Source organism: Asparagus officinalis, chromosome 4 (genome assembly GCF_001876935.1).
Source record: "Asparagus officinalis chromosome 4, Aspof.V1, whole genome shotgun sequence".
NCBI lineage: Eukaryota > Viridiplantae > Streptophyta > Magnoliopsida > Asparagales > Asparagaceae > Asparagus > Asparagus officinalis.
In genome coordinates, this window is record NC_033797.1 from 142,043,395 (window position 1) to 142,054,782 (window position 11,388).

At 41.5% G+C, this 11,388-nt stretch overlaps 2 protein-coding genes across 2 annotated transcripts in view; both read right to left on the minus strand.

Annotated features, from left to right (window-relative positions):
- The window catches only part of LOC109839410 (E3 ubiquitin-protein ligase ZNF645), a 15,892-nt gene extending 14,318 nt beyond the window's left edge, over positions 1–1,574 (minus strand). Inside the window, exon 1 of the mRNA XM_020407835.1 lies at positions 1,565–1,574. Coding sequence (XP_020263424.1) covers positions 1,565–1,574 — 10 coding nt within the window. The remainder of the gene's footprint in view (positions 1–1,564) is intronic.
- LOC109839606 (endo-1,3;1,4-beta-D-glucanase-like) overlaps positions 1,406–11,388 on the minus strand; it is a 10,290-nt gene continuing 307 nt past the window's right edge. Inside the window, exons 2-9 of the mRNA XM_020408098.1 lie at positions 9,621–9,628; positions 8,766–8,771; positions 6,221–6,228; positions 4,520–4,646; positions 3,630–3,720; positions 2,772–2,861; positions 2,510–2,610; positions 1,406–1,814 (exon numbers count right to left, since the gene is read on the minus strand). Coding sequence (XP_020263687.1) covers positions 1,662–1,814; positions 2,510–2,610; positions 2,772–2,861; positions 3,630–3,720; positions 4,520–4,646; positions 6,221–6,228; positions 8,766–8,771; positions 9,621–9,628 — 584 coding nt within the window. The 3' untranslated portion in view covers positions 1,406–1,661. The remainder of the gene's footprint in view (positions 1,815–2,509; positions 2,611–2,771; positions 2,862–3,629; positions 3,721–4,519; positions 4,647–6,220; positions 6,229–8,765; positions 8,772–9,620; positions 9,629–11,388) is intronic.

Sequence of the window (11,388 nt, forward strand, 5' to 3'; positions counted from 1 at the left end):
GCCGACGAGGATTTGATGCCGGGGGTTGCGACGCCGTCGCCGGAGGAAGCTCCGCCGCCTTTGCTCAGCCTGATCTGAAGCATTGTCGAGAGCGGAGGAGTTTTCGATCGGTTGGTTTTCGGCGTTCTTTTGTTCCCCACCTTCCTCCTCCCTCCCTCTCCCTGGTTTCTGAGTTTTGAGGATTTACACCGGGTTGGGTTGGGCCGTTGGGGCTTTTTGGTGCCCGTGATCTGGGTCGAGGTCGAAACCTGCTAGCGTTCGGATCTTTTACTCTGGCTAAATATCAGAAAGCCCCCTCTAGGACAAATTTTCAATTTCGACCTATTTAGAACATTTATTGCACGAATCGATCTTTTTTATACTTATTTTTCAAATTCGACCCAGTTTCAGCTACCTGGCTGAAGCTGGGTCGAATTTGAAAAAAAAATTACAAACTTTACGGGACTTCAAGTCCCGTGAAGTTTTGTTACATAATAAAACTTCACGGGACTTGAAGTCCCATGAAGTTTGTAAGTTTTTTTTTCAAATTCGACCTAGTTTCAGCTAGGTGGCTAGAACTGGGTCGAATTTAAAAAATAAGTATAAAATGGGTCGATTTTTACAATTAAGTTTACAAATAGGTCGAATTGAAAATTTGTCCCCCTTTTAACTATGAACGATTACCATATAACTCTCCATAAGTTTCATGATACTAGAAAACCACCCTTAGGTTTAGGAATTGTTTGAACCCCCAACGACGCCCCATCCCCACCCCAAACTTTCTGGTTTTATCAAAAATCCCCCTAAAAGTATGAACAACAATTTTCGCAGAAAAAAAATGTCCCCGTAATTGTGCCCCCCTATCCTTTTCTTTTCGTTTTTATTCTCCCCTTTGGTGATACAAGGTCTCTATAAAGATTTAAGAAAATTTTCATCTATATTTTATTCTTCAAGAAATTCCTTAAGAAATACTTAACCAAAAAAAACCTTTACCTATCTATGATCATTAGTGAAGATCATTAGTCTTGTTCTTGAATTTGGTTCTGAAGCCCAATTGTAGATCGTGGATAAAGAGAATAGATTTCTTTTTAAATTTACTTTGATAAAAAAAAATCTCAATTGGTTCCTTTAAATTCTTAAAATCCATGGATTTTTAGTGCAGACTTTTTTTTTCCACACGTCCCTCAGACGATTTCCAAAAGCAAAACTTTGTTACGAGATTAAAAGACACATTAAAAGTTACAGATGAGAGGACCTGAGAAAAAGAACATAGAGAAAAGGATTTCTTGTGACCCCCCCCATTAAAAAACAACAAACCTTAAAAGCTTCGGTCTCCATGAGAAATACTAAGTAGCTCATGGGTTATGTTATGCCACCAAAGCTAGGATCTTCACAGGTTGCGGACTCATTAATTAGATAACACCCCTTTATCGAATTAAAGTATTAAAAAAAGATTCCAATGTTTCAACCAATTGAATTCAGACCCCATAGTTTCTATCAAATTTGCTTATCCATGGCTCTCAACGTAACACACGACCACTACTTGTCTTTAGGGTTTACCTTTAAAGCATAGCAATATACATACATACATACATGCGCGTCTAGGAAACACGCATGCTGCGGGAACCTGGAAACAGTTCTAAAGACATGAGTCGCCTATACATCACGTGCGCATTACTCGGTTAAAATTTGCTGCATTTCAGGCACTTGACAAACCAACCCAGCATGTTCTCAAGGGCTTCCTCAGCGCTCTTCGCAGCGAACTCGTCGTCTTCTTTGTACCTAACAGACCACCCATGGGCCACTCTGGGAAATATCTTCACAAAACTATCAACCTGTCAGCAACAAAAGATGGACGATACTGCGTGAAAAATCATTTACATGATTCACTTACGACATGCTAAAATGAAGCTAGTCACCCTTTCTCACAATTTTCCTGTTATTACCACCCAGAACGCTTCAAGTTTTAGTGAATGGAAAATATCAAGGCATGAATCGGTTGCTTCTTTAACTATCTTCCATACCTTGAGGGAAAATAAACAAAGAACAGAAAAAAAATTGATATACATGAACCAACCAAGAATCTTTTTCTCCTAAGATCGGAGCCACAAAAGTTTGGAATATATAGACGTCTTTACAATCTTTATTTTCCACGATTGCCCGATTTTGATAAGAAACAACTCAGATGATGATAACTGGGAGACCTAGTGTGGTAATAAGTCTAGTCGACATGGCACGGTACAAACTTAGAGAAGGAAACAACAAAATTCTGAAAGGTAGTACTATAGAAAATGGAAATAAGTCGATAGAACAATAAAATTTGTTACATTAAGTGTTCTCCATTCCTCACTTGAAGGGTATGTAAAAGTCGTACTGTAGTGTATAGGACAAATTTTTTGTAGGATATAATGCAACCCTAGTTCATATAAATAATGAACAAGATCATACAAACAGAAAAATCAAGAAAACAGCTTCCTAATGATTGTATAACAAGTCAGACTAAAATTTCAATGGTTGGAACATGATTTACCTCCGATTTTGCAGCTAAAATCTCTTCAAACTGTTTCACCAGTTCAGGAGGAGAGACATGGTCACGTTCAGCTCCAAGAACAGCCATAGGACATTTAACATCTGAATACAACAAAGAGCATTAGTTATACCCCATAAACTAAAAGATAATATTCTACCCAATACATCTTGATATAATAATCTTTTTCTAGCAATAAATCTGATTAAGATAGAATCATCGGTGTGGATCTTTGATAGGATCAGAAATAAAATGCACAACACACCTTTGATATCATCCACAGTTACAAATGAAGGATGAAGCATCACTCCCGCTTGGATATCAGGAGTCTTTGCCAACTCTACGACCACTTTTGCTGAAAAATATGTAAAAAATCGAGCTGTAGATAAGAAAATAGTCATACAACAGCAGCAACAACAACCAAGCCTTTATCCCAAATGTTTGGGGTCGGTTACATGAATCCTATTTTTCCATTCCATTCCATTATGTTGTGGGTCATTTCCTCCATTACGTTAGTCAAGAAAATAGTCATAGCAAAATGATTTTAAAGCTAACTATATTAGTAGTTATTTAAGACAGGGATGTTTTTTCATATTGGTTTCCTAGCTTGATTAGTTACTAGACAAGCAAAAAGTGCAGTCCATTTCCTTAATTTCTTCTTCTTTTTCATCTAGGTCTTTCTTAGGAAAAAAGAGTTTGGAGGGATGATCCATCCTCTCTTTCCTCCAGATGCTTGGCCACAAATTTGACATGAACCAGGAAGGATTGAGCAAAATTAATTTATGGCTTGAATAATGATGGTAGTATAAGGAAAAGGTTACTCCACCAATGCAACCTTTTCATCTCAAGGGTTCTGTGGTATAATCAACCTCATTATGATGATTTGATTACAATGACAGACTAATCTACACAAGGGAAAAGATTATGGTCGAGAACATTAAGGCATAAAATGAATATGCTCAAAAACACAGATGCAAATACACAAAAGTGTTTAAAGATATATCATGCTAGAAGCTTAATACAACATATCTAATAGAAAGTTTGATTGAATCAACGATGTTTTGAGCTAAGGCTATTTCTCCCAGAAAAGAAAGAATACAAAATTATTCAAACTACAGCTTACCACCCCAGCAATATCCAGCAGCCCCCATAGCAGTTATGCCTTTACTCCGTAGAGCTGAAATCACTGATTTTGCATCTTCATAAGCTTTATCCTACAAGGCAGCAGAACACATGGGTCGATATAAAAGTTCACTCTTAAGCGATATAATGTATGTATGTATGTATGTATGTATAGGGAATGATGGATGCGAGACGGCGGCTCATTTTGCAAAATGAGCTACCAAGAGATAGAGTGGTGAGCTCCACACCTTTTAATGTGACTAGCAAGGTAGGCCTCACCACATGGCTCTCTCTTGATAGTCCATTTAGCAAAATGAGTCGCCACCTCATACACATGGGTATGATCATTCCCATCCACTCACCACTCACTTATTCTCATGGGTGCCCATGGGTTGAATAATTAGGAGTGGATGAGAATGTGTCACCTCACTACCAAGCACCAAATGTGTGCTTGGTACCAAGTATCTCTCTCTCTCTCTCTCTCTCTCTCTATATATATATATATATATATATATATATATAGAGAGAGAGAGAGAGAGAGAGAGAAAGAGAGAGAGAGAATAATAGGATAGTTTAAGCATAATTCTTTAACTTTATGCTTGAATGTGTCGTACCATGCACATTGTTTCACTTATAATTTTCCACTTCTATGTCATATGGATACTTAAAAAATTTTGCAATGCCTCCTAAATATATTGGAGATACAACATATAAGTATTCTGGACTGTGAAGCCACTTGGTTCATTTTTTTAAACCCAGTGGCATGATGAAGAATGTCATATTAAATATTTTAATTACAGACGAATGTTAAGGAGAAAAAAATAGAAACAAGAGATATTTTAATCATTTTGTGAATGCAGGAAGACATAAGAAGAAATTGAAGAAATTAACTGTTTTATGAGACTGAATCCAGACTGGAAGAGGCCTCTCAGCATTATCAGGTACATAAGGATCCCCATATAAGAAATCTGGAACTACAGCAAAGAACCCAGCTGCTGCAACTTTATCAGCAATTTTCCTTCATGGAAATAAAATACTGGAAATTAATATACATACAGAAAAAGATTGCAAAAAACTACCATAAGCAGAGCAGAGTAATGATTATCACATGAATGAAAATAACATACATCAGCAGCATAGATGCCTAATGCTCTTGAAAATGGCATCTCTGCAACCTAAAAACACCAATACGACACAGTATACGGACGCAACACAAGAGGGAAATGATTATTCTTTTAAAGCAGGACTTAGGGCATGACAACAATCACAATGTTTTTTTGGATTGGCATGTGTATATGAGAGTGAGCATATGAATGCATATACATTCATTTAAAAATTTAAGGGTTAATTGCAATAAAATAACCCTTTGTTTCCAATTGTTTCACTTAAATGAGCCTACTTGTAAAACATTGCACTTAAATGGCTTATAGTATATTTTCCGTTAAAAAATGCTAATGCCATAATATATTCATCATAAAGACGAAAATACTACCCTCCCCAATGCTATGAATGTATAAATGAGGGGGTTATTTGCAATTTAGACAATAGTAGAAAACACGACAATTTCTCATCTTCTCTAAAATTACTATGCCCCCCCCCCCAACCCCCCCAAAGAATATGAAACCCTAATTCATTATGAGATCTTATGGGGCTTTATATAGGCCCCTACACAACTTTCAAATAAGTCCCTAACTAATACTAATATGTTAACACTCCTCCTCAAGATGGGCGAAAGATATCTACTAAGCCCATCTTGTCACATCCTCTAATCATATCTACTGAGCTAAGTCCTTTAGTCAGACAATCTGCTGCCTGGTCCTTAGTCGAAACATGACTTAGCTCCAGTAGTCCACTATCCAACTTCTCTTTGATGAAGAACCTATCAATCTCGATGTGTTTGGTTCTATCATGCTGTACTGGGTTGTTGGCGATACTGATGGCTGACTTGTTGTCACACCACAACTTCATCTTAGCTCCTTGATCCAGCTTCAGCTCCACCAGCATACTCTTCAACCATAGCAACTCAGCAATTCCTAAGGCCATAGCTCTATACTTTGCCTCAGCTGTCGATCTCGCCACCACCGACTGCTTCTTGCTCTTCCACGAGACTAAGTTGCCTCCTATAAAGATGCAATATCCTGAGGTGGACCTCCTGTCATCAGCACAGCTAGCCCAATCAGAATCACAATAGCCCTCAATGCTCATGTGTTCATTCTTCCTGAAGATTAGCCCTTTTCCGGGGGCATTCTTCAAATACCTTAGAATCTGGTACACTGCGTCCATATGACCCTTCCTTGGATCATGCATGTAGCGACTCACCACGCTCACTGCAAAAGAGATATCGGGACGTGTGTGATACAGATAGATCAACCTGCCTACCAACCTTTGGTATCTGTCACGATCAACTGGTTCTCCAGCTTCAGCACCCAGCTTAAATTTCTGGTCGATCAGTGTAGTTGCAGGTTTGCATCCTAACATTCCTGTTTCTTTGAGAAGATCCAGTGCATACTTTCTCTGGGATAGGACGATCCCCTCCGCTCCTCGAGCTATCTCTATTCCAAGAAAGTATCGAAGCAAGCCAAGATCTTTCACCTCAAATTCCTTACCCAGTCTCACTTTGAGTTGGGCAATCTCCTTCTCATCATCCCCTGTAATAATCATATCATCCACATATACTGCAAGCAAGGTGATGTGACCTCCACTTCTTCGGAAGAACACGGTATGATCGGCGCTGATCTGCTGGTACCCCATACCTATCATAGCCCTCCTGAATCTGTCAAACCAAGCACGAGGAGACTGCTTTAGCCCATAGAGAGACTTCTTCAATCTGCAGACCTTTCCCACTGTCTGATCTGTACCAAATCCTGGTGGTATCTCCATGTATACCTCCTCCACTAGATCTCCATGAAGAAATGCGTTTTTCACATCTAGTTGGTGTAGCTTCCATCCACCATTTACGGCCAGTGAGATTAAGGTCCGAACAGTGCTCATCTTTGTCACCGGTGCAAAAGTCTCATCGTAGTCGATGTCATATGTCTGACTATATCATTTCGCCACCAGACGAGCTTTGTAGCACTCAACCTGTCCATCTGGATTCTGCTTCACAGTGAAGACCCACTTGCATCCAACTGCTCTCTTTCCTTTTGGTAGTTTTACTAACTCCCAAGTGTGGTTCTTCTCAAGGGCCCTTAGCTCTTCGTGCATAGCAACTTTCCATTTCTGGTCCTTCTTTGCAACCTGCCAATTGTTAGGTATAGTAACAGAGTCCAGTGATGCAATGAATGCTTCATGTGCAGGGTGGATGTTAAAATATGATACAAACTGAGCAAGATCCCAACCATATCTATCGGGAGGATTTCCCGCATTACTGCGAGTAGTCCTCCGTACAGTTATTGGTGTGGGATGAGTAGGAAGAGGAATGAAATCACCTTGAGAGGAATCTGGTGGTGATGTAGGTGTCTCAGGAGTCGGGACAGGCGTTGGCAAGGGACTTGGCACCAGTGACACTGTAGGTACTGTTCCCGCAATTTGTTTCCCCTTCCTACTATAGGTAAGTAGTTTTCCCTGAGCCGTTGGTCTAACACCTCTTGTCTCATTCTCCTCTTCTTCTTCATTCTCTTGCTCCTCCTCAACCAAGTCTCCTTCCCAAGGAATCGTTACAGAAATTGATTTTTCTGATCTCTCACCATTCTCAGACATTGATTTCTCCATATTTACCAATCTCTCACCATTCTCCTCCTCTCGTCTCATACTTCCAGTATTAGGCGAGTTACCAACGGATGACGTTACCTTCCGGGTGTAATATGGCTCGAGTTCTCGGAAGTGCACGTCCATGCTCACAAACAACTTTTTCTCCACTGGGCTCCAGCAAACATATCCCTTCTGAGTAGCAGAATATCCCACAAAGATGCATTTCACAGCTCTAGGGGCAAGTTTCCTGACAGATGGCCTGTTGTCCTTCACAAAGCACACACAGCCAAACACTTTAAGTGGAAGAATCCCACCATTATCTCCCTTCAATGTCTCACACGGAGACTTCCAATCCAGCACTCTCGAGGGTATTCTGTTGATCAGCGCTGCTGCGATCAACACTGCTTGCCCCCACAATGTTTCTGGGACATTCATAGAGATCATCATGCTTCTAGCAACCTCTAAAAGACGTCTGTTCTTCCTTTTCGCTACCCCATTCTGAGCTGGTGTGTATGGACAGGTCGTCTGGTGATGTATTCCCTGAGCTGACAAATATTCTTCAAACGCTCTGTTCCAAACTCACATGCATCACATACAAGTTTCTGTTTATTTGCTTTCTCAAATAAAGAAGGATACAATCTACTTAAAACACCAAATGATGAGTGTCCCAACCGCTGGTGATGAAGCATTAACTCATTCTCAGTACTCATATTAGATCCTACTCCTGCTTCCTCTACTACTGACACCAATGCTGAATCCAGCCCTTCACGATCCAGATACCACAGTCCACTACGCCATGTGCCAGTCCCAAGTCTCCGTCCTGTCCCCTTTTCCTGAAAGATCACCTTGGGAATATCAAAAGAAACAATGCATTTTAGTTGGAGGATGATAGAACTAATGGACAAAAGATTGACTGGAAATGAAGGAACATGCAAAACATTGGACAAAGTTACAGAACCAGTACAATCGACTGTATCCTTACCAACTACCGGCTGAAATGTACCATCAGCTGTTTGAATACTATCAGGTGATGCTAAGTGAGTATATGATGAGAACTCACTAGCATTACCTGTCACATGCCGAGACGCACCGGAGTCGACTATCCATTCCGATGATCTGTTGGGAGACATAGAAGCAAGAGCATGTATGTCATCAGTACCTTTGATCGGATGAACATAAGTAGCAGTATTGCCTTTGGCGAAGAACGAAGTGGATGCCTCCTCAGTCTCACTCCTCAAGTCTCCATCCCCTGCTACTTGCTGCTTCCTCCTGAGTATCGCTAGGAGAGCACGATCCTCCTCAGTAAAGACCACCTCAGATTCGTCTTCTTCTGCTACCGTCAGATTCGCCCGATTCCCTGCTCCTCTGCCACCTCGTCGACCCCCACGGCCACGACCACGACCTCCGAATTGTCCACGTCCACCCGAATCTCCTTCCTTGGGTGGTTTGGTGCAAGCATGCCTTAGATGACCCACCGCACCACAGTTGTAACACTGTCGGGTCTCTCCCCTAGATCCACAGTGCTGACTTCACCACAGGAAGTCCACATGTCCCCGCCTGCAGCCGAATGCGAGTCTCCTCCTGGATCATAGCAGAGACAGCCTCCTCAAGCGTGAGAATTTTTGGCTGAGCTAGCAGTAATGCAATTCGCTGAGCGAACTCTGATGTCAATCCCTTGAGAAACATCATAGTCCTCTCCTGTAGAAAGGCCTCCCGCTCTTTACATCCCGGGTCCTTACAGCTAGCCCGGGGGGAAAATGATCATAGTCCAGCCACAGGCGCTCCAGCTCTGTAGCATATTCTTGTACAGTCCTCTCTCCCTGGACTGTGGCGTCGATCTCTCCTTTAATCTGGAACACCCGCAGGTTAATCCCCACCCCATCATATGTTCTCCTCAACTTCTCCCAGACGTCATTCACCTTCTCAATGTCATCCACTGTGGCGGCGATCGTCGGGACCAACGAGTTGAGAAGCCAGATGTACACCAACATATGAGTGGACTTCCACTCATCTCGTCCTCCCGAGTCCTCATCCGGTTCTGTCTTCTCTCCGGTCAAGTAACCCTCTAGGTTCCTTCCTGTAAGGGTGTATCTCACCCGTCGTGACCAACTCAGGTAGGTACTCGGTCCATCAAGCTTCAGATCGATAGTCGGAAGCTCCAACTTCTTCGATGGTCTTATCGCGCTTTCATCAGCCGACAACTTTATCAACTTCATCAAAGTTGACACCTCCGCAGGGTTCAACTTCTTGATGATCTCCTCCATCGATCAAGCTTCAGATCCAACACCTGTTCACCTTTCTCTTCAAACCCTTATTGTGCGCAGTAAAAATTTTGACAACACTTCTGTTGCACAACAAGAGTAAGATCTCCAACAAATTCTCGTTTCTCAGAGGAAACTAGAATAAAAAAACAGTGATATATCTCATCGCTGTGAGATATATACTCTTCCTGTCATCAGTTCGAGGACTGAGTCGAGGGAACCAATGCCAAACTCGAGGATCCGCATATCAAACACTGCGGGCACGGGTGGGGCTGATCCAGGAAAAGCGGGGAGTCTACAGGGGTTTCCAGAAAGGGGTCTGCAGGGCTTTCGAAGGGGGGTTACAGTCTGTGTTCGATCTGCAGTGGGGGCTAGCGGGGTGGGTACGAGATGGGCGTTGCAGGACAGGATGGGCGGGCGGGAGGTCTGCAGCTCAAGAAAAGGGGGGCTCAGTGTTCGCCACTTAGGACAGGGCAGTAAGGCTGCACGTTCGTGGGCGGAGGGGCGATCGTGCTGGAGTTCTGCATAGGGCAGGAGGCGGCGGGATCGGACTGGCAGTGACCAGGGGTGAAGGCACGGCAGGAGTTTCGGTGTTTCAGCGGAGTACACGGGAATCGGGCAGCGGATTGACAGGGCCAAGGAAGAGCGGAGGGCGCTCTGGAGAGTTTGCATGAGGGTGGAGGTGACACAGAGAGAGGCGCGGGCAGCCGCGGTGTAGGGAGTAGAGGCTGCTATGCGGGTTTTTGATGGAGGCTCTGATACCATAAAAAATATGAAACCCTAATTCATTATGAGATCTTATGGGGCTTTATATAGGCCCCTACACAACTTTCAAATAAGTCCCTAACTAATACTAATATGTCAACACCCCCCCTCCCCGTCCTCTTCCCTTCCTCCCATGCTTGGTGTTGGGCTTGAACATCTTGAGTTTCCTTCATGTTTCCTTGTATTGAATTGAGAAGAGACAATGCAAAAGTTTAGCTTTAGGTTTAATTTGGGGAAGAAGAAGAAAAATATAACATAATGGTAGTTGATTGTAAATTAATGACATACCAGGGATGATAATGTCCCATAGTATCACATGACCCCTCACATGGGATTATTCCCAGGATCTTCCAATAGAACATTAAAGTATTACACTTCAGGTAATTTAGTTGAAACTTTAGGCGATTGTAATACATATCACTTAAACGACTCAAAATTTACACAAGTTTCAATTTAAAAACATTAAAGTACCATGTTTATCTTATCTACTGTAAGCTACTTGAAGTTACTATTCATACTATAGTATTTTATTACATGGAGTCAATTTTGAGTCGCTTAAAATTAGAAATCATATCTACTCCTCTATACTTAAATAGAAGAACCCAAGTTTTAATACATTTAATTTAGAAATCATATCTACTCCTCTATATTTCTCTATATTTAAAGAAGAATCCAATTTTAAATACATTTGATTTGCTTTGTTGTTTATGATACAATAAAATACTATATAGTATGAATAGTAACTTTAAGTATATAAGAGCAGATTTGACTTGCTATTTATGCTACAGTAAAGTAAATTACTGTGACTGTAGCATAAACAGTAACTTCGAGGACATAGGAGTGAGAGGACACGGTTTGATACTAAAGTATTTATAAATAGTAATTCTTTGGATTCCCCTGTACTTCTAGAGAAGTAGATGTGTCACTGACTCCACATCCATGCAGTCATCTCTCTAATTCCCGTGCATCGCACAGGTGAAAATCTAATTTTAATCATTCCAATTTAATAACATGAAAAGAAAAAAAAAACAGAGATCGTACCTC